Source organism: Antedon bifida, chromosome 5 (genome assembly GCF_963402885.1).
Source record: "Antedon bifida chromosome 5, ecAntBifi1.1, whole genome shotgun sequence".
NCBI classification, from domain to species: domain Eukaryota; kingdom Metazoa; phylum Echinodermata; class Crinoidea; order Comatulida; family Antedonidae; genus Antedon; species Antedon bifida.
Window position 1 is genome coordinate 30,500,666 of NC_136230.1, and position 24,192 is coordinate 30,524,857.

The 24,192-nt window shown below is 32.2% G+C and overlaps 1 protein-coding gene and 3 non-coding genes across 4 annotated transcripts; 1 reads left to right on the forward strand and 3 right to left on the reverse strand.

Moving 5' to 3' along the window:
- Nucleotides 1–699: 699 nt before the first annotated feature.
- On the reverse strand, nt 700–771 carry Trnaa-ugc (transfer RNA alanine (anticodon UGC)). Its single transcript has one exon. It is a non-coding gene; the product is annotated as a tRNA-Ala (tRNA).
- Nucleotides 772–1,105: 334 nt separating this feature from the next.
- On the reverse strand, nt 1,106–1,177 carry Trnaa-ugc (transfer RNA alanine (anticodon UGC)). Its single transcript has one exon. It is a non-coding gene; the product is annotated as a tRNA-Ala (tRNA).
- Nucleotides 1,178–1,388: 211 nt separating this feature from the next.
- Nucleotides 1,389–1,460, reverse strand: Trnaa-ugc (transfer RNA alanine (anticodon UGC)). The gene has a single exon. It is a non-coding gene; the product is annotated as a tRNA-Ala (tRNA).
- Nucleotides 1,461–1,822: 362 nt separating this feature from the next.
- LOC144843598 (F-box/WD repeat-containing protein 7-like) lies at nt 1,823–24,093 on the forward strand. Its single transcript, XM_078700457.1, has 12 exons — nt 1,823–1,906; nt 2,672–2,808; nt 6,739–7,086; nt 10,700–10,776; nt 12,797–12,947; nt 13,297–13,431; nt 17,317–17,577; nt 18,286–18,399; nt 18,879–19,060; nt 19,181–19,406; nt 19,701–19,911; nt 20,221–24,093. Exons 2-12 carry the CDS (start codon nt 2,704–2,706, stop codon nt 20,490–20,492), a joined length of 2,082 nt encoding a protein of 693 aa, XP_078556583.1. The 5' UTR covers nt 1,823–1,906; nt 2,672–2,703; the 3' UTR covers nt 20,493–24,093.
- The last annotated feature ends 99 nt before the right edge of the window (nt 24,094–24,192 follow it).

Consider the following 24,192-nt stretch of genomic DNA (forward strand, 5'->3'; position numbering starts at 1 on the left):
GAAAAGTTAGATAAGTTAGAAAAAATATGTAGTTCGCGGGGTAGGCTTAAACATCCTATAGGAATACATGTTATAACTTCTAGTTTTCGTTGAATTTAACCGGTTATTTTGTCTTTTTATAAGTGAAAACATTTTGTTTTCGTTTTTTTTATTAAACTACAAAATGGCCTATTCAAAGCCTCTGATTTGACTAATCTCCATTTTTTATGTTATTAAGTTAAGTAAGATACTAAATTATTCCAGACAAAAACAAAACAAAAGGAACCAATAGACATAAAGTATTGCGGGCTCCATTCTATTTGGGAAGACCAGATAATGGATCTATACTGCATAAACACCACTTGTTCTTTGACAATTTAATTTTTGACCATGTTGTATATAATATCTGACCAGTTCTTGGGTCTCTAGTATTAGGTTTTACAAATTAATGACCTAATTACCTACCATCACCAAGAATTATTTATTTGTATTTTTGTTTATGTTATGGAGCTATCCGATCCATGGTTTAGAGTTTTTGTTTTTCCGTTGCTTTGTTTTGTTGTTTTTTTTTTCATTATTTTACTCATTTGTTTTGTTTTATTTTGTTTGCAGTTATGACCAAATAAATAAATAATACAGAGGGCTGTGTTATATGTAAAATAAAAATTGTACTATACATTACATAGATGTTGTTAAAATGAACAGAAACAAAACAAATTGTGGAGATGCCGGGGATTGAACCCGGGGCCTCCTACATGCAAAGCAAGCGCTCTACCACTGAGCTACATCCCCAATATAAACATAATTTGTATTATTGGTTACATATTTTGTATGATAAGAAATTTACAGTATTTTTTACTAAAATGAAGGAAGATAAAGAAAAGCCAATTAGACCTACAATTTAAATTCAAATTCACAAAATATCGAAAAAAGATGGAATTAAATGCAAAGTTATTAAAATATTGAATGTCGAAATGACAAAAAATGAAAGAAGATAAAGAAAAGTCAATTAGACCTACAATTTAAATTCAAATTCCCAAAATAATAGAAAAATATATGCAATTAAAATTAATACAAGTAGGCTTATTATCAACAAAATATTAAATATTGAAATGACAAAATATTGTGGAGATGCCGGGGATTGAACCCGGGGCCTCCTACATGCAAAGCAAGCGCTCTACCACTGAGCTACATCCCCATATGTCGTGACTAATTTGTATTGTTTGTCACACGTTTCGTATGATCGGAAAATTACAGTATTTTTTACTAAAATGAAGGAAGATAAAGAAAAGCCAATTAGACCTACAATTTAAATTCAAATTCACCAAAAAAAGGTAGAAAAGAAGATAATAAAAGAAAGTAAAGTATTTACTTAAAATATTGAGTATCGAAGTGACAAAAAAAAATTGTGGAGATGCCGGGGATTGAACCCGGGGCCTCCTACATGCAAAGCAAGCGCTCTACCACTGAGCTACATCCCCAATCTGAAAGTGTCGTGATATCTTTGGTAACTGACTCTTAAATCCTAGTAATGCGATATATAAATGTTAGATATTTAATGCAATTCATATAAATTGTTACTTTAAATGTGTTAGTGTAATAAGTTACATTAAAAATATTCGTTTATGACTGCTAAAATAACGATAACTGTTGATACTATACCGCTGCTAGACTATGTAGGCCAGGCTAGTGTGTCTAAACCACGTGGAAGCTGCTGCCTTTAATCAAGCGAGCACATTTCGTTTTAAGTCAATAGCGGCTTGGTCAGAGACTACTTCTGCTTAATGACATGTGGGGGCGTAGTTCAAGCAGGGCGAGAGAAAAAAACTATAACAATGCGAGCAGGAGCGCGACGACGAAATGAATTCGTGTCAAAATGACTTCTGAAAATTCGCCTTAATTAGAAGGAAATCTAAATTTAAGTTTGGTAAGTAACTCAGATTAGTTCTCAGACAATAAATTGTTATTATCTGAACATTTGTACTACAATATTTAATCAACTAAAGTATGAAAATTACTTAATTTTAAGTTGTGTCAACGAAGCGAGATAGGCCTACGTTGTACGAAGAAGGGCTGGCGATATCGGTGGTCCACAAGGAGGCTCTACCTCCGCACACAATTCAAACAGAACGGGTAGATCGTTTTACTAAATCCTAGCCACCTATCGTATTTTTTTTTAAACCAGTCTTGAACTTGACATTGGAATTGTTGATGGTCGGGTTCAGATGGAGTTGTTGATATTTATTAAATGAGGATTTCTTCAATAGTAAATACAAACTAAACTTCAATTCAAATGATTGAATGTCGTGTTTACCTGGACTGCAAAACATTGCGTTAAAACACTTTCCGTTTCATTCATATCTAGACAACAGTGATCTTCTTGAATTAAATGAAATAATACTTGAATATTTCATAATTATTACTGTACTGTCATTCCCTTTTTTTGATTTCCTAATCATTGACTTTAATCATTGTAAAATTACAATGTACAGTTTGTAAAATACCAGACATGCTTGAGATTAGTGTTATCAATAATAATTCATTACCTTTTATTTCATACATTTTTATTCTTTTATTTTTCATCTGGATTTTCCAAACGTCTAATTCCTGTTACAGAATTAAGAAATACCGTCAGATTTTGTTTTATAAAAATGTTATTTCTTTTTTTTTCATGCCCTCATTTTTTTTTCAGATGTCCTTTTATAGGATTGAGGAATATGCAAAATGGTAACGAGGCTGATTGATATAAACACAGCTTCTGTAGATACCTTGTCCAGATTGGTCGGTGTTGGACGGTCAAGAGCGGAAGCTATACTGGAAACAAGAATTGTAAGGCTTTCTAATTTCATGAATATTAAAGATATAGTTTCAACATAAGATTACAAGACAATGTGAATATAAAAAATGTACATTCAATTAGAAACCAAGGATAGCCCATAAAGTCAAAAGAAAAATCAACTTAATTCCAATGGGGTCCTTTAAAAAGATAAATACAAACTTTGAATAGGCTATTTTCTACTTCTAGTTTTATTTTTAAATCACGTTATTTAATTTTGCCAAAAAAGGATTAATTATAATTATAAAAGGTTAACAGTTACGTTTAACCAAGAATCAATGTGTTTTTGCGCTGTTTCTTTGCTGTGTTTTCAAGACAACACGGAACAGTAAAAACACCAATTCTTCACATGCTCTCATGTGCTTTTAAGTGCTCAGAATGAATTATTTGTCAAGTGGCATGTGAAAACGAAATCCTCCATCGTATAAAGCACAAATGTTCAATATTCCAACATCATCTACAATGTCCTTGTTTGTATTTAAAAAAATTGTACCTTGAGTCGATTAATAATTGTGTAAATATTCTATTGAGTAATTAAAACGTAAATTACTTTCAGACATATCAACAGTATTAGTTATATAGTTTGTTTCCTGTTTGTAATCTTCCTTAATAATTACCAGTATAAGACAATAGTAGCTCGTTGGCAGCCAATTAAAAACTATGATTTTTAATTTGAAAAATTGGAGTTGTACAGATTTATGTGTGACCTTTCATGACACATAGTGTGAGGTTATACAGGAGCACACATCAGAGTTTTTATTCCTGTGTAACTCACTGTTGTGTCTTTATTGTGTATTTTTAACTGTACTTTTACAAACTCAAAAAGCTGTCTTGTAAACTATCAAACTAGTTTGACAAAAAAGTACAGTATGTTGGTACAGTAGGCCTTGTACATTAGAAAACAAAGTTATAAGAAAACAGCCATGAATAGGTACTTGGGATAATATAGTTTACCACTATATTATTTATACCTGTAGTTTAGTGCTTGGGAATATTTAATAAGACAAAGTACAGTATACAACTTTAGTACTGGGTTTAGTGGCTAAACATGATAGGAAATGATGCCTTCTTCAAGGCCACACAACACTAAGGTATTGTGGTTTCTGAAAGGGATGATGATAGGGTTCCTATATGTTTTGATGACTAAATATTAGTTCTTGGCCTGATTTATATTATTATCCTTTATACATGCATCCTTGATATCCATTATAAACTTATGGTTTTCCCACTGTACAGCCTGTGGTTATACAGTAATTTGAGGTATATTACTGTACTACTGTATTTACTCATACCCCTTTCATTGATTGAATACAATTAGATTCACTTTTGCCCTACTGTATATAAGGTAACCAGAATTACCAACAAACTATTATTATATCAACTCTCCCAATACCAGACACCTTTGAGCTGGCCTAATATATGGTTGGGTTTTCCGGAAAGTATGGTACTGTAGCTGTGCAATATTTGGAATGTGTTTTTAATGGTTACAAATTATTTTATTATAGAGCTTGAGAAAAGTCTGGTTTTCTGAGAGTTTCCGGTTTTCAGAGAGTTTTACTGTAGAATCTTTTTTTAAAGGATTTTCTGTACTGATTTACTGTACATAATCTATGATTGAATGAAATACTGTACTGTTAACAGAACAGTGTCTGTATGTACAGAAGTACTCTATGGTCAATATATAACAATAGTGTCTGTATGTACTCTACTCTATAATACATTTTAAAGGACCGCTTGATATTCTTCCAAACAGTTATGTCCTGGTCATATTTCTAAAAAGGGTTTAAATAATGGTATAGATGTATTGATGACCTATGATTGAATGAAATACTGTTAATAGAACAGTGTCTGTGTGTAAAGAAGTACTCTATGGTCAATATATAACAATAGTGTCTGTATGTACTCTACTCTATAATACATTTTAAAGGACCGCTTGATATTCTTCCAAACAGTTATGTCCTGGTCATATTTCTAAAAATGGTTTAAATAATGGTATAGATGTATTGATGACCTATGATTGAATGAAATACTGTTAATAGAACAGTGTCTGTGTGTACAGAAGTACTCTATGATCAATATATAACAATAGTGTCTGTATGTACTCTACTCTATAATACATTTTAAAGGACTGCCTGATATTCTTCCAAACAGTTACCGTATGTCCTGGTCATATTTCTAAAAAGGGTTTAAAATCAGTGTGGGCAGCGAGCGAAAACAAATTATGCTAGATTTCAGCACAAAGTTATGCCAGACACAATTAAGGCAAAAATAGCACAAAATCAATGTCTCACGTTTTTGCCCAAATTTTTACAAAATTATGCCAGTTTTTTTTCTCGAAAATATGCCAAATAATATGCTAATTGGTGGTGAATATGCTGTACAAATGCGTTTTTCAAATTATGCCAGATTTTCTACAATTATGCCTAGCATAAATGCTAGATGCCAGATGGGTCAAAATAAATTATGCCAGACGGCATAATTATGCCAGATTTGGCCACTATGGTTTAAATAATGGTATAGATGTATTGATGACCTCCTATCTAAAATGTCAATGACCTTTGCTCCAAATTTCAATGACTGTACCTGGGTAACAATGGCAACCCTAGAAAGAATAAACAATTTCAAGTTTAGATTAAATAAGGAAACAATGTACTGTAGTCTACAGAGAGTAAATAACAGTAGTATTTCCATAACTATTGCAAAACCATCTTTCAACATCTTACAGTACAATTACTTAATAATAATAGAGTTGCAATTGTGTGAGCAAAAGCGATAAACAGCAACCCCCTCCGAGCACAAATACATGGTTGTTACATTCATATTATAAATTTAAGAACAATTTATGAGCAGCCTACTAAAGAAATATTGCAAGCCTCATTGTGCTAATTCATATGGTAACAGTAGTATTGAATTGAGATCTAAGAACATACTGTACAGTTACATTTTTCAAACCAAAAATGTATTTCTTCCTCCATGGACTCAATAATGAAAGTTGAAAATCTATAAAACCAGAATTTTATCCCAAAATGCATTATAAAAACCAGACATTGTGCTATTTAACACTTGTCTGATTTAGGGAAGGTTGACTGTAATATAATAATATACTATATTGTTAGTGTTTAATTATGCAACTGATTGGAAGTGAAAGAAATGAATGGTTGGATTACCTGTCTGAGTTTATTTAGCGAACTTAACAACATTAAAAATGTAGGTCATTGGGTCTCTTCTCTTCTTTTGTCTTTTTGTGATATCAGGTCAATAGGTTTTATAGTTTTTTGTGTATTACTATTAATGTCTAGAAAAGAGTATTGTACTTGAATTATTTGCTTTCCTCCTAGGTTTGTTTAAGCATTCAAAAGTTCAAGGAAATAAAAATTTGGTTATGGCACTAAAGTTTTGTGAAAATAGATTTAAATGCTTTTTATTTAGTGAGCTTTTTTAGATTGTTTAATATTACAGTAGGTACAGTACTGTAGTTGTGTTAGGCATACTACAATCAATATCTTGAAGCAGTACTCTGAAATTGATAGTCTGCCGACAATTTTTGGTGGGAACTTCTACTCTATGTAGTACATTATTACATTACTGTATATTACTACTCTACCTGGTACCTGTACAGTCAACTCTCCCTGTACTAGACACCTTTGAGTCGGCCAAATATGGCCGGGTTTGCGGAAAGTCTGTTATTCAGAATGTATTTTTAATGGTAACAAGAAATTAGGACCTTTTGATCCTCAAGATATGAAGAGTTTCTGGTTTTCAGAGAGTCTGATATTTAGGAGAGCTGACTGTAGTACATGATATAACATTTGGTATCAGTATGTGCTTTAATTAGTCAAAAATGCTGAGGTTTTGGTTAAGAAATGTAAGCTTTTCTGACATGATCTATGAATAATATTAATTCTGTTCTGTTTTGTTTTCAGAGTCTAAATGGATATAAAAGTATTTATGATTTAACCAAAGTACCAGGGATAGGTAACAGTGTGCTGGAACAAAATAAAATTATCCTAACATGTGGAACATTTAAACGAGAACGTCCCCCACCTCAAAATGGACGTTCACATAGCACGTCTCGCAGGCACAGTGCTACAACAAACAATGTGTCAAATATGGTTAATAATAAACAGTCTATATTAACGACGAGGCTATCAACTTTACGAAGTTATACTCCATCTGAGCAGAAGAGTTCCCCTGCCAATCACAAGGATGTATCGATGCGTCAGTCCGCATCATCTGGCAGTGAAGTGGATGGTTGCGAGACAAGGAGCAAGGTAGGAATATTATTATCATCATATTGTAAACCCATCAATGAGTCATACTGTAAATTATAACATTTTGCTTATTAAATAATAATAAAAGCATTTATAATGTGCCATATATCCAATCAATGATTGATCATAGGCACAGTACATATTGTATAAAACCATTAGAAGATTTAAAACAACTTTAAAAAACAAGTTAAAATACCATAAAGTCTGCGGCAATTAAAACTATTGATAAAATTAAGTAATTAAAAAATGTTTAAAATATTTTAAAAGTTAAATGAAAAATATAGTCTGTAAATTTGTAAATGGTAATTGAGTTTTATTGAGCCACAGTGAAGGCATACACTTAAGTCAATATTTAAGGATGTTTAAATCATTATAACAGAAGGCCAGCTTTGAGATTCAGGGAACATCTCTCTTTAAGTATAGGACACTTTACTCTTTCTGTCTCGGAGGTGTCCCTTTAATAGGAATTTTACTGTTTATTCCTAATACTGGTCAATTTGTGTGTGAAATGCAAGATTTTAAGCATCTACTTTAACCTTTGACTCATAAGGGTAAAACTTGAGTCTTTTCCAATACCATTCTTATTGTTCACAATTTTCTCATGACCCTTTTGACCTTAAATCTCAAACCTGATGAGAATCAATGTATGAAGTGTAGTGTCTATACTCTCCTTGTGAAATCCCACAAAGTCTGTCTCTGATTTTTTGTTAATAAAATACATTTGGTGGGTTTGGTTTTAATACACAACCTTTGTTGGGTAGATTTTCAAGCAACACTCCCCACTGCCTTTGTTTGTAGGCATTGTTTGATAGGAGCCAAGCTAAGGAATTAGTAGTAGCTTAGAACAAAGGCCTCTTTTGTTTCTTATCCTTATCAAAGAACATTTTCGTAGAGAGTAGGTTAAAGGTCAACATCATAATTTTAGTTTTTAATATTAATTTTACTTGCCACAGATTTCCAATAATTTTACACTCGTCAAGGAGGTCTAGTTTTAACCCAAAATAACCTTGTGGAATGTATGGGTTAGATGCCAATGCCATTGAACATAATTACATTGTACTGTATATCTACTGTAGGACAACATCAGCCTTCATGCAATGTTTAAATTGAGTTATAAACCAAATTGTTAGGAAACTATCAAATAACCATGAAATTGGTAACTTTTATTAGATAATTGGAGAGATCATTAAAACTGACTTTATTGTACTTGTACAGGATCATAAATAAATTTGGATTGATTAAATTTGATTTGAATTTTTATCCGATTATGCTCTTTTCATTGAATATTTTTATTAAATGTTTTCATAGGTTTACAGTATGTATTGAATACATAAAATATAGATAAAATAATAAAATATATTATAAATAAATATATAAAATGCAATACATACTGTGTTTTTTACAGTTAAGCTTAATTTATTATGCAATCTCAAACATGTTGTTTTTTGTCACTTCAGAAAAACATGAATAATAATAAATAATTAACATAAAAATATATAATAATTGAAAAACAAGGCAAAAAAAAGCTTAATCTTATCTTAGTTCATAACAAACAATGGGTCCCTAAGTGAACAAACAGTTCTCACAATTCTACAAAATATTGAAACAATAAATTTTTATACATTTTCTTGAAATTGTCTATATTTCACTTTTGGAACAATCTGTAAAAGTAGAATGAAATAGGTATAACTTTTATAGCAAGGTGCATTGTCCTGGTCTATGCTTAGTTTTCACTGCTATTGGCAATTAAGTGTCTGTTCACATTTGTAATTTGAAGGAAGTAAGTTACATCCGGGGCATTTGGTGACATGACAAGTAAACGCTCATCTTTCCACATCTGCTAAAGACCCCATGGACAGACACAACTACTCTTACTTTCACACAACATACTTTAAAGGAAGTTTAAAGATTTCGTCGTGACTCTTGTTGAATTCTTTTTTTTTGTGCTCAATTTACAATTTGCAGTACAATGTATCATTTGTTAGTTTGAACTTGAAAAAAAAAATGACTACAGTAATCCATTCTTCATTTATTTATTCAGGTTTATACAATAAAAAACATGCAGCCCGAAGGCTGAAATTGTTGATTTACAAAAATATATATATAAAAATATGGAAACAGAAACATTTAAAAAAATACAAAAATTTATACAAAACATTAAAAAATTTGAAAAAATCAGTTAAAAAAATAAAATTATGTTATGTTAAAAAGATTACAAAATTTATATACAAATGCATAGGCCAATATATGTAAATATTTATAACATAGCCATCTTCAGCGTGATCAGGTACTGTTTGAATTAAGGATTCTACTTATGGTAAGGGCAGGCGAAGTCTTAAGACGGTTAGTTCTGCAAACAGGTATATTAATTAGGGGTTTATCTACCGTGGTTGATCTAAGCTCTCTATTAATAATGCGGTAGTCGGGCAAAATAGTTCTGTACAATTCCGATTTCAAGAGCCTTTCTCCAAATTTTTGAATCAACGTCTATCGTCTGGATGCGAGAGTGGTTCATTGTGATGTTTGATAATTAACTGTAGATATAAACTGTGTAAACTCATATCACCTTGTCCTTAACTGGTATGTAAGGGTATTCTATACCTATGACATCTGTCTACACTATCAAACTTTATGTGACAAAAAATGTGATATGTCCATATGGACATGATGATGTCATACCTACCATATTTAAACATATCACTAGTACCATATTTGGGCACATCACACTTTTTTTGTCAAACTAGTTTGATAGTGTAGACAGATCTTTACCATGTACATTTTTGCAATGAAAAAAGGAATCAGTCTTGCATTACCTGTGTAATTAGTTAAATTTAATTGTTTATTGGGGAGAAAATAATTATTTATTGGGGAGAAAGAAGGAATAATATATTTTCAAATCGTAGAATTGCTTTAATATACAGTACCTTATTTCTAAGCTGTGTTACAGTTACCATTGAGTATTTTTCCTAAAATCAAATCATCGTATGTCTCTATGGAGTAGAACTCACACAGTTCAAGGCTATATGACTTGTTCCCCTAATAACTGGGTGAGAAATATCAAATTATTCACTGTGAAAATGTATTTTAGGACAAGTATGGCTTGAAATGTTTACAGGAATTATTATAATATCGATATTAATAAAGGTATTTGATAAACTTCTCAAACTGAGTTTTCAATCTTATAATTATAATAAGTTTTTCATGTTGGTCTATTTATTAATCTAGTTGGTATTAAATTTTGTAACTGATCTGAAAATAACTGATCGTGAAAATCTGAAAACAAAATTGAAATATTTTTCAGAAAAGAAAATAATCAAATATTTATTGAAAGGAGAAATAAATACAGTAATTTTCCATAGCCGTGTGTACAGTATTAACCCTGTACAACTTACTGTATGTACTACTCAGACAGGTTTTTAGAATTTCTTAATTTCTTACCGTTTTTTTACGGTTTTGTACTGTATGGTGATTTGTGATTGTCACATTTCTGCAATAGAATGTCAATGATTGTTAGCATTTTATTGCAACATTTATTGACAGTGACATTGTAACAATGAACAGCATCTTATCATTTCCCTATGTTAATATACATTTATGATGGTTTTTCTTTCAGATGAAACGGAAATCAGAAATTAAAGAAAAAGGGGGATCTCCAGGCAAGAAGCCATGTCGTTCAGCTGAGATACAAAAGTAAGACATAATCTTTGTTTTTTCTTATTCATAATCATATAAGTTACGATGTAGCTTTCCTAGATGTACTGTAGCCCTGTGCTCACTGATCTCCTCTATTTAACAACTAGGACCTAGTACTACTGTATAGATAGCTTAAATCTGTACATTTTAATAATCAGGAGAACGTGCACCTTTAAGCTCTGTCTACACTATCAAACTAGTTTGACAAAAAACATACTGTATGGTGTGTCCAACTATGGTGAAAGTGATATGACCAAATATACTGTACAGTAGTAGTGATCATCATCATGTCCATAATGGGCACACCACATTTTTGTCACATAAAGTTTGATGTAGAGCTTTAAGCTCTGTCTACACTATCAAACTTTATGTTTAAAAATGTGAAGTGACCATACCATATTTGGGTATATCACTACCATATTTCGGCACATCACACTTTTTTTGTCAAACTTGTTTGATAGTGTAGACAGAGCTTTATTGATGAATATCAAGAAAAATCCATGAATTTCAAGAGAGTGTAATGTCAGCATACTGTATTAAAATTGTAGCTAGCTAACTGGTATTCAGTATGTTCAGATGTATTGGAGTGTTTGTTGTTATAATGCATAATTGCAGGATATATACAGTAAACATTTGTTTAAGTTAATGGCTTACTATTTGCTACATTATGGACATTTAAGCAGTTCACACTAAGTGTGCCACAAACACGCATGAGAATCATTTTTGCACCCTTAGAGAATGATGTTTGCATAATTTCCGCTGGCTGCTGGTAACAAACAGTGCAGAACAGAAAATACATTCATTATTTGAATAAACCATAAGTGGTAGATACATTTGGAAGCAAGCTGTCTGATATTCATAAATTCATGCTGTGATAAGAGTTTACAATATTCATTTTCAATTTTTTACACCTTTCTCAGACACTTTGCATAATCCTAAAATATTTGGTTGCCTGGGAAAATAAATTCTTCAGAATCAAAAATCACCCCACCAAAGAATTTCTTGAGAAAAAAAATCCTTTAAGAGCCTCATTCAGAGTTTAATATATCCGCTTTGGAGTTATAAAAATAACTAGATAGTTTGGAAACTGACCTTTAACCTTCTTCTAATGGGTTGCTGTGTTCACCTAGGTTTAGAGTATACTGTCCCATGTCCATAAGATGTACAGTAAACTAGAGTGAATATCTAGGAATTTGTGTTAGTCCCATGTCCATAGAGCTGTACATTACAGATGGCTAGAGTGAATGTCTAGGAATGTGTGGTAAAAAGGGTGGGTGGGAAAAAAAGAATATTTCAGTACCTAGATTCTAGAGTTGTTTTTAGTGAGTGCTATAATGAAGGTAAAAGGCTTTAAAATCATCTTAAGACTGGGTGGAATGGAAAACTTATGGTACAGTAGAAGGTAGATGTCCCTACTCACCAACCAACTCACCAACAGCATCATTTTTACTCTATATTAGTATGTCAATTTTTTAGAGGATCTGCAAACAGAGCGATACTGTACTATATGTAGAGTGAAAACTAAATGAAAAATGTCAATAAAAATAAGTATTTGTCGTAACATTATTCTCTGCAGCAAACATAATCATGAGAGAAAATATGAAATAATCAATAAATCTAATTCCTGTCTTATAACCAAGCAATGTTATTTTTAGCCCGCTGCATACAGTAGATCATAATCATATGGGAATCACTAGATAACTAGCTTTATAGCACACCACATATTTTTCTTGACATCTTCCATCGTCAGGGGAAATTTTCACTTGAAATTGATTCTGTAGCTATAGTCATTAGAATGAAATACTATAGGAAAAGTTGGAAAATTGTATAAAAAGGTTCATAAATTGAAATTTGTATAAGGCATACTGTATTAGTAAAAACCACAATTATATATGATTTATAAAATTAGTCCAAACATGTTTTTACAAGTCTTTAAATTTTTTGTATATTTGAAATTCTGAATCGTTATGAAATCAGTATCTTATTAATGCAATATGATTTGCTTATTTTATTGCAGTGCATTTCTTAGGGCGCTTGAGAATGGATACACGCCGAGTGCTTTGCGATTTGGTGGATCAAGTTTGGATGGTCCTACAAGAAGGCGCTTTATGTCGTCCTCGCATTTCAACCCACCACCTGATCTACTTAACTGGTTGAAGATATTCCAGGTATTATATTTTACGAGTTTCTTACCAGAAAAAAGAAAAAGAAATAAATAAATACTATACAAAAAATACATGTGCACCAATAAAGACACTGTTTAAGCTGCACTATCTCTACACTATCAAAAAAAAGTGTGATGTGCCCAAATATGGTAAATAGTCTCATCATCATGTCCATATATGGGCACACCAAATTTGTTTTCACATACAGTTTGATAGTGTAGACAGAGCTTTACACATTAATTCTGATATACAGTATAAGGGCTCGCAGAAATTTAAAAAAAATTTGGTCAGTTCTTCCTCCTGATTACACTAACTATAAAAACCATTTGTACACATCTTTTTTGCTTTGCAGAATTGGAGCGGTGCGGAGAAACTTGTTGCTTTAGATGAGCTAATTGGAAAATGTGAACCATCCCAAGTACGCCACATAATGGCGGTCATTGAACCCCAATTCCAAAGAGATTTTATATCATTACTACCCCGGGAGGTAAGAATATGGTTTTTTTTTCGCTTATTCTAGGCTCTGATGGAGTGCCATGATTTTTGTGACGTCGATTTACACAACTACCATAGTATAATATGGTAAATATTTGGAGTTGGTAGTACGTACAGTAAAGCTCTGTCTACACTATCAAACTAAATAGATAAAAAAAGTGTGATGTGCCCAAATATGGTAGTGTCCATGGGCATATCACATTTTTTTGTCAGATAAAGTTTGATAGTGTAGACAGAGCTTTACACTAACATATCTCAAGAACAGGAAATTCCTAAAAAATGTTACACTGTTTAGTCTTTTAGACCTGAGGTCATTCCGGATTACCGGTACTAAAGTATGGTCTGAAAAGTTACTAACTGACGCAGGGTCAGCCTTAGTTCAGTACTAACAAATATTTGACTGAAATGTCACAATTAAATGGTGACAAAAGATATTCTTCTTTGAAACTTGTCACCTTGACAGCATTCAAAAGATATATAAAAGATCAAATTATGAAACAAATTTCCTGGTGAGTCTACTAAGCATATCACCTTTACAACAATGAACGTTGGAATGCAGGAAATGAGTTTTTATAAAGATTTTGGAGGGAAAATAGTTTAGCCCTGTCAAACACTTGGGTAGACTTGACATTAAAATAATATTAATATCATAATTTATGCACTGCAAGTTGCCCAAAAATATGTCAAAAATAAGCATAAATACAACTCTATTTTCACTTCCTGCACCAAGGAGGTTGTAACCAATTTTATTATTTGTCTTTCTGTGTGTATGTTTATTTGTTGTTGTTGTATTTTTGCAGCAAAAAAAATAATTTTGGCAAAAGAAACAGCAGCAACATTTGTATTATAGTTATACTAAAGCTCTGTCTACACTTTAAAACTGTATGTGACATCATACAGTAAACATGTGATGTGCCCATATGGACATGATGTCATATCACTACCATTTTAAGCATATTACTACAGTACCATATTTAGGCACATCACACCTTTTTTGTCAAACTAGTTTGATAGTGTAGACAGAGGGGTTTCATTCATTCAATGAATAGTTCATTCAATGAATACCATACAATAGGTAAAAGGTATTGCTATCCATTTATAGTAGCATAACTTAGTTATTAATTGAAATACACAGTGACCTTTTGAAATATCTTGGCTATCTAAATCCTATTCATACTCTTGAACATCCAATAAAGTTGAAGTTGATATTATAAGGATGTCATTGTTTCCTAAAGTATAGTGGAATAAATATGATCAATACCCAGCATTTTTTTTAGCACAGTACAGTTACTTAAGTGTGACATCATCAGTTAGCCTTGAATCTTAAACCCTGAGTAGACACTTACTGTAAACCCACAGAGTACAGTTTTCTTGAGATCTCTTAGTCTACTCATATTAAGCTCTGTCTACACTATCAAACTAATTTGACAAAAAAGTATGATATGCCCAAATATAGTAGTGATATGCCCAAATATGATAGTGATATGATATCATCGTGTCCGTATATGGGCACATCATATAAAGTTTGATAGTGTAGACAGAGCGTAAGAAACAAGTGATACACTAAGAAACAAAATGCATAAAAAAATATATAGAATAGCAAAACTTTCTCAGTTGTCTTCTAATGTGTACACACACAGTTTTAAGCAAAAAATGCCACAATACTAGTCACAGACAAAAATCAGTTTTCTATTAAAAAAATTATCATTTAAAAAACACAAGTCAAGTAGAGGAAGTCATGAAGAGGAATACTTGAGGAAAAGGTGATGATATACTTAGTGATTGGTGAAATTGTTTAGTGTGTGTATTTAGTTTTTTAATATGATTTCTAGCAGTTGATCAACTAAAAAGTTCAAAATTACTTCAAACATTAGGTACAGTACTCTACTAATGGTTATGTAATTGTAATAAAGCTACATATGGCAAAGGTTGCATACATCATCTTATATTCTCTCTGTTATCATATAATGTAACATAATATTATGTTGTTTATGATAGTTTTCAATTGTTTAGACTACAGTACAGGTTCAGTACTGTGCACAAAAAAAGTTTAATTTGACTGATTATAAATGTTTACACGTGTATCCCACACTACAATATGATGGGAAATAACCTTCCAACAGATAGAGATTGTTATGGTGCTGCACAAGATGTTTTTTTTTCATCTTCCAGTACATCTGCCTTCAAACTCTGACCTCATATCATTTTGTTATTGCTTTGTATGTTATCATCTTTTATGTCAGAGTATTTAAATAAATGTTATGAACATTGTGTGTAAAATCCATCCATGTGAAAGAGTGGTAATGGGAAGACATTTCTGTATAAAAATGTAGTTAATTATCCAATCAGAGTTGCTGTTGAAACACACAAACACATTTTGGCAAACCCTTCCTATTACTGTATATTGCACAATGACAATTTATATTACATGGAAGATTTTAATGAACCTTACTGTACAAGAGTTGGAAAGTCTTAGATTTAGAGAAGAAGAGCTTGTGAGCGAATAGTAAACATACCTATAAAATGATAATTCTGCAACAAGGCAATAATTGACCTTTGCGTTCACCCTATGATCTTTAGAAAATAAAAATCAAACCAACCAAGCTCTGAGTCTCAGCAACCTGATACTATAGTCAATATGTTTGTCGTAACATATAGACAATTGTAATTAGTTTTTGAGTATCTTACTGTACCTATGGATATTAGATATTTACTGGGAAAAAGGTCAGATTGGGCGACCTACTTTGTACTGTTTAGTTCTATAATGTTGAAATATACACCCTCTTTCTATTTTTAAATTCATGTTTTATATTGTTTATGTGGTGAATCTCTGATAAACAATTAAGTTCTGTCTACACTATAAAACTAGTTTGACAAATAAAGTGTGATGTGTCTAAATATGGTAGTGATATGCCCAAATAGGGTAGTGATATGACATCATCATGATATGGGCACATCACATGTTTTTGTCACATAAAATGTGATAGTGTGGATAGAGCTTTAGAAAGACCAAGAAGAAAAGGAAATGAATAATATTGAAACAGAACATGATAGATTATTGCATAATAAATTGTGAGGAAGTATTTAATTTATTCACATTTTCCGATAATGATCTATTTACTGTCAACAAACTGTAGACCTACAAATGTTGTAGTAGTCCTCTATTTAAACCTATGGTAATCAAGGTAAATTCCCAAGGAACATTACCAATGTGTATATGTTATTAGGCATTGTTATATATTTTGGCATTAGCATAGCAGTCTCTGCTTAGTGGGCTCTTGCTTAGTGGGCTCCTGCTTAGTGGGCTATACTGATTTTGGACCCATATAAAATACAAATTTATCATTGCAAAGACAGGGATAGCCTTCATTGACATACAAGTGCATTGAATTACCCATGTACAATTATTTCTGTACATCTATTCACACACAAATCTACAGTATTTGATAATAGCTTGAATTCTATTTAAATATTAAAGTAGAAAGATATTTGTCACTAAAAGTGAAACCCTAAAGTACATATGAACTGAAACGTGATTCACCTTCAAGTTGAGTCAACTGAATGTTGTGTAATACAAGGTTTATGCCAGGGAATCAGTGAAGCATATCAGGGGATTTCCCCTTTGTTTACAAGTCCTGAAAGTACATAACATACATCATTTAGTATCTCAGCTATATTGACTTAATAAATACTGTAGGTAGGAAATGATAACAATGGTATAATGTTTGAATTTCCCATAACCTTATGGAATCTTTAGTAAATATTGTTCTTACTTTGTCTTTATTTATGATAATTACATCCTATTATAAAAACATGTTTATTAGAAACAACACAAATAACTATCTTATATTTTATATATTATTTTCTTTATCTGTAGCTCGCACTATATGTACTAGCCTTCCTTGAACCTAGAGATCTGTTACGTGCTGCACAAACTTGCCAGTATTGGCGTATTCTCTGCGAAGACAACCTATTATGGCGGGAAAAATGTCGGGAAGCTGGTATCGCTGAAGTCAACGGTAAACAGACGAGGAGGCGGTCAAACTCGGGCGTGCCAAGAAGTCCGTGGAAGAGCGCGTACCTTAGACATCATCAGATTGAGTACAACTGGCGGTTTGCAGAAATACGTCCAAAGAAGGTTAGTGGTGTATGCCTAACTAACGTTAATATGGCAATTTATATTCACCCATTATAATTTCCATTTAGCTAATCAATGTAATATGCTATTCCTTGTTAAGTGGCTTGTATTTTATTCTACAGCCTTTCTATATTAAGGAATTATTCATACAATTTTTGTTTTTATTCAGAATACAAGTTTATGTTTAGATATGTTCAATTTTAGATATTTAGACAATCATGGGAGTCGCATAATGAAATGGTGTTGTAATACATTTACAGAGAATTTGCTTCCTGCTCTGAAATTATATATAATTCTATGCTTAAACTGTAAAGCTCTGTCTACACTATCAAACTTTATGTGACAACAAAAATGTGATGTGCCCATATATGGACATGATGATGTCATATCACTACCATATTTAAGCACATCACTACCATATTTGGGCACATCACACTTTTTTTTTTTTCGAAAAATGGAAACTCCCCCACAATAAAAGTCATAAAGCAGGGTTTCCAGGGAACCAGACACTTTTGGTTAGTTGTATTTGAAGCATTTACTGTACTAATAATAGCGTTGCATTTATTTCAATTATTATTTATTTCATTTAAATTAAAGGCTACAAAATAGTTTGCTTTGCAAAATCTAAAATTTAGGGTCACAGAACCTTGATATTCAAGTATTTACTTGTTTACCATAATTAACATCACAGGTCATTTATCTCATCAGGTGCTCAAAGGTCACGATGATCATGTGATCACATGTTTACAATTCAATGGTCAGAGGATTGTGAGTGGGTCTGATGATAACACCTTAAAAGTATGGTCAGCGTCCACAGGCAAGGTATGTCAACAACCTTATCTTAATTTAACAAACAGTTACTTAGTCCGTACTTGGTGCATTGATTCCCTTTGCAGCTCACAAAACTATTCTGGGTTTGGCCCCAGGTATAGCGTCACAGTCGAAATTTGTATGTATGATTTAAAGAACTGAAGAAAAACATAAAACACTGATAATGTAGTGGTCCTTGGCACAGTATGGTGAAATATTTCACGGCCGAGTATTTAAACATATTAATATGTAAAATAGTACTGACATTGACATGATTGTTCAGTTCCCATTTACAGAGAAATTAAGTGTAGATATGATTGTCTTGCTCTATTACACACATTAATGACAACTTACAAAATGAAGTAATTTAAAAACTAGACACATTAAGTGAGTGAGAGTTGTGGTTACTGGTTAGGCTACTTAATGCATTGCAACATATCTGATGAATATCCACAATGTATTCAATACTATGATTTTAAACTTCTCTTTAGTGTTTACGCACACTTGTTGGACACACTGGTGGAGTTTGGTCGTCAGAAATGGCCAATAATATTATAATCAGTGGTTCAACAGACAGAACATTAAAAGTATGGAACGCAGACACAGGCCAGTGCATCCACACATTATATGGTCACACTTCAACGGTTCGGTGCATGTCATTGAGTGGTAACAAGTAAGTAACAATAGGTCAGAGGTCTTAAGTAATATTGTACAGATAGGAACTTTAAAACAAAAATTATCTTCAATAAAAGTATTTTAATTTTTTTGTAACATTTAACCATTTTTCTTACAGAGTTGTTAGTGGTTCAAGAGATGCAACTCTACGAGTTTGGGACATTGAGACCGGTCAGTGCTTACATGTCCTAATGGGTCATTTAGCAGCTGTCCGTTGTGTCCAGTACGATGGTCGGCGTGTGGTCAGTGGTGCTTATGATTATATGGTTCGTGTTTGGAATCCGGACACGGAAGAGTGTCTACATACTCTCTCAGGTCATACAAATAGGGTGTATTCATTACAGGTAGGAGCAAACTAAACATTAAACCTAGCACTGGCTACTGTTGTGTTTTGTTTTTATATATTTAAGCAAATTGCCAAGGATAACCATAAGCAAATTCATTCACTATCCTTCTTAAAGGTGGCAGTCCCGTTCACAAGACAAACATATACACAAGATGCTCTACATAAACAAAGTCTTTGGGAAAAAATCCTGACACTGACAGGACTTAAACCCAGGACCCTTGGACTGGTAGCTAAGTATTATAACTAGATGCATTGGAGATCCATTCTTATTGATATATTATTTTGTTTTCAGTTTGATGGTATTCATGTGGTGAGTGGTTCGTTAGACACATCAATACGTGTATGGGACGTTGAGTCAGGAGAATGTAAGCACACTCTGATGGGTCATCAGTCCTTGACCAGTGGCATGGAGCTGAAGGATAATATACTTGTGTCCGGCAATGCTGATTCAACTGTTAAGATATGGGATATAACAACTGGTCGCTGCCTTCAAACATTACAAGGTAAAACAAAATTACTTTAAAAAACAGATTTGGAAATGAATACTGCAACAGATAAAATATAAAATATTTAAAGAAAATTCATATACAGAGTACACACACAATATTGCACAAAACTTTAAAATGCGGTAACAATTTTGCAGTTTAGAAATACGATAAAAATGCATAAAACACTTAAAAAGTTCAAAATTGAAAATTAATGTCATATCCAGATTTGACTGTCATTTACCAATATAAACAGTGAATTGGATATTTGTATTTTTCTTGTACTTCCCCTTTTATTGATTCATTTTATATATGTTTACTTTTCAGGACAAAATAAACATCAGAGCGCTGTTACTTGTTTACAATTCAACAAAAAATTTGTCATAACGAGTTCCGATGACGGAACAGTGAAACTCTGGGATTTGAACACTGGCGAATTTATTCGCAACCTTGTAACGTTAGACAGTGGGGGTAGCGGTGGCGTTGTATGGCGCGTACGCTCAAATCATACAAAACTCATTTGTGCAGTAGGGAGCAGAAATGGGACAGAAGAAACAAAACTGTTAGTCTTGGATTTTGATGCTGATCATAAACTCTGAAATTAGCCTTGTGCGCATATGGTGCGCACACAAGGACAAAAACTGAACAGAGATCCACAACTGATGGGAAAACAATGTATACTTCAATTATTATATTACTATTTTCAAACAAACACACAATAATCAGAAAAAGTATCATCCGTTTACAAATCACAAATGTCATCATATGTGAATATTTGTTTGTGTGCATTTGGATTTCTGATCGCAGCATATGTTCATACATCATGATATATGCATTTGGATTTCTGAGCGCAGCATATGTTAATTCATCATGATATGTGCATTTGGATTTCTGAGCGCAGCATATGTTCATACATTATGATATGTGCATTTGGATTTCTGAGCGCAGCATATGTTCATTCATCATGAAATGTGCATTTGGATTTCTGACCGCAGCATATGTTCATACATACATGATCATACATCACATAGATTTTGGAAAATGTTTGTATGGATCTGAATATCTGTATGGATGGCAAAACGTGTATACAAATTAAAAACAGTATGGCAGAGTGATCAGATTAAAAATGATTCTAAAATGTTGGATCACATGAAAATGCTCACACAGATCTGTGTGCAAAGAACACATATTCCCAGTAACTTTTCGTCCAGTCAAGCAACACGTACGTGGCAAATGTGAGGATTTCACACGCGTATTTGCCACTTGTGTGCAATATGTGTGAATTCTACCAAGAGAATGATCAACATTCCAACGACGAGTCATCAAAGCATGTGTTAGTTTGCGTCAATTGTCAATATCGGAAATACACTTGAAACTTATCCTCACAAAAGAATTAAGAGAAAAAAGGGAGTATTTAAGAAAATTTATTTTTATATTATTTACTATTCTAATGAATGTTAGAATATATAAGAGGCTAAGTTTATGCTGCTAATGATGTATACAACATTATAAAACATAGTTCTTGTTATTTCCTGTAGTGAAGTCTTTTAGAGAGCTGCCCCAGAAATGAGAACAATGTGTCCATATATGTAAGGTAGCTACATAGACCTGTGTTAATTAAATTTATAAAGTATTTAAACAGATTTATCAATTTAATAATCAATTTTACAACGATATTATTACGATTAATTGGCATTTAGTTTTTAAATCAATTTACGGTATACATACAGGTTAACATTCAAAATAGATTTGAACCAAAATATCTCAAGAAATAAGAAAGCACCTTGATTTTAGACCACATTTTAATTAAATTGTTCATTCTGTTTACAGAAATCTTTGTACACTCTTAATCATTGAAAGATAATGGACTGTAAAAAATCATGTTTTTCTTTATTGAGATTAAATTCTTATTGTATGTTTTACACCAGAAGAAATTATGTTATGAATATACAGTATGTTATGTTAAGCCGTATTCGCACTGAACTTCATTTACTGTACAAGTTGGATTCTCTGTGAAAGTTACTCGCTGCTCAGGGAAAATTACTGGCCTGTTCACACAGTATATTATATATTATATTAAACTTGCAATTTGGTTGGTGTTACCAAATAAAAAAGCGCAGTGCGATTACGGCCTACACAGCTATCTCTTTAGCAAAACTGTTGCAAATTAATGTTTTGTTTTGGGACTAAAAATTAAAGATTACAAATCTAGGATGCAACAAAAGGACGTAATCACATCGCATTTGAAAAATGATGGTGTGATAGATCACCTGATTGGTCAGCTCACTTGCGTTGCGTTTACGTTGTTAAGTTGCGTCCAAGTAAGAACAAAGCTTCAAAAACATGTTTTTTTAAGTGTCAGACTTAAACAAGAAATTCTGTAAAAATTGTTAGAAATTGAAAATTTAATTTAAAAAGTACAATATTGATTAATGAATTGATGATCAAAATAAAATAAATGAAACGATCCATTGCAACTGTTCATGCATACCAAATATAGGTTTGATTTAATTACATTATGGAATGTTTTGTTTCCCAATTATTGTATTAAACATATTTGTGGTTGAGTTTTATTTTTAAAGGTTTACAATGGTGCTTATTGAAGATAATGTGTTTAGTTATTATTTTGTTAAGTTTCTGTTAAAAATAATTATATTTGTATGATTAATTAATACCATGTATTACTATAACTTCTGCATAAGTTTTAGAGATCGTGTCAAAACTACACTACTGCAGTGACTACATTTTTACTGCAGTAACTACACTTTTTACTGCAGTAACTACACTTTTTACTGCAATATCAAATAATTTTAGTTCAAATTTATTTCAAACAAACCACTTGGCTATTTTAGTTTGTTTAAATGTATATCACTTTATTTCAACAAACCACCATGCCATCTGTAACATTTGTAGCCAAAGGTCAAATTGCAATTACTAGTATAAAGTAATAAAATCATTCTCATTAAAATCTATAAAAACATATACAGTAATAACATTCAGATCAGTTTATTATGTACAAATGTATGAGGCAGTCACCAAAATAAACTGTTAATAATTTCCCCCAAAATGTTTGCTAAATAATTGCATAAACCATTTTAAAGAGTAAACAAAGTGTAGTTACTGCAGTAGAATAATGTTGACATGGTCCCTTATTGTATTGTACCTTGTTGTGTTATAATTACTGCAGCATTTAAGTCCTATTATTTTGTACGCCCTTTCTTGTATTTTGTATACGCTTGTTGCATATTTTTAAATTGTTTATTTCTACATGTATATGTATAAATCTATATATCACAGCTAACCATATCCTGGTTAGAGGAACAATCAATTGGTTATATTGCATTAAGGCCTAACGTATGAATAACAAAGAAGAGTGTTATTCTTGTGATGTTAGGGAGCTTTCGATTTGCGATAACTGACGACCTAGGGTCAACCTAGGTCAGGTCAATTAATGTGTCGGTCGTCGCTTGGACCTAGTAACCACCAATACAGTGTCGAGGTGGGGGAGCAAGCAAGCACGTCACAACTTCCTGGATGCGCACAATGAATTTACTTGACATAGTTTGGTTGTCGATTGTCAAAAACTCCCTAATAATAGTTACTCAGGATAGTTATATTATCGTAAAAATGAATTGCTTGCATGCGGATGATAAAAACAAGGGAGAGATTTAGAAATTGTCTGGAAAAAAAGTGATGGGTTTGTCTGTCTTTGGGTAGGACATATAATCCAGCATGGTTATATACCCATTAATTTTGACATACTATAGCTTGTTACAGACAATATAGAAGAAATCTTTGCAGTGAGAAAGAAAAAAATTGAAGTGTGCCCTTATAAGATTTTTGCTACAAAAAGGCAGTGTCCGGAGAGAAAAAAATCTGTTTTTTATTTATTGGAAAATAATTTTGTTTTCGGCGAGAAAAACGTTATGCTCCCTATGCTTCTATGTGGCAACCATATGTACCGTAATATTATTTTTGCATCCAATTTTTCTATATATTATTGTGTATCCTTGTTTTTTGTTTGAATACTATATTTGCATAATTTGTATACATATATTTTATGTTGTAGTCCAGGCCTATATTGTTAGTACAGTTGTTATACTGGGCAATGAGACAGTACACTTTCTCAACAAATATAAAATGTAATACTGTAGGAAATAGTAGTATTGCCATATGTTTTGATACTCTTTATACTCTGGGTTGAAAAGCAGAGGCAGTGTGTGGTTTAAAAAGCCTGATTTTAGAGGCTGCGGCGTGCGTTTGAAAGACCCAATGCGAGGGTAACATGAGGTTTGAACT

Excerpts from the sequence above, each read along its gene's own strand:
- LOC144843598 (XM_078700457.1), top strand. The coding sequence starts at position 2,704 with ATGGTAACGAGGCTGATTGATATAAACACAGCTTCTGTAGATACCTTG. Across the intron at positions 19,061-19,180 it reads ATGTCATTGAGTGGTAACAA|AGTTGTTAGTGGTTCAAGAG; the intron begins GTAAGTAACAAT and ends TTTTTCTTACAG. Across the intron at positions 19,912-20,220 it reads CTGCCTTCAAACATTACAAG|GACAAAATAAACATCAGAGC; the intron begins GTAAAACAAAAT and ends TTTACTTTTCAG.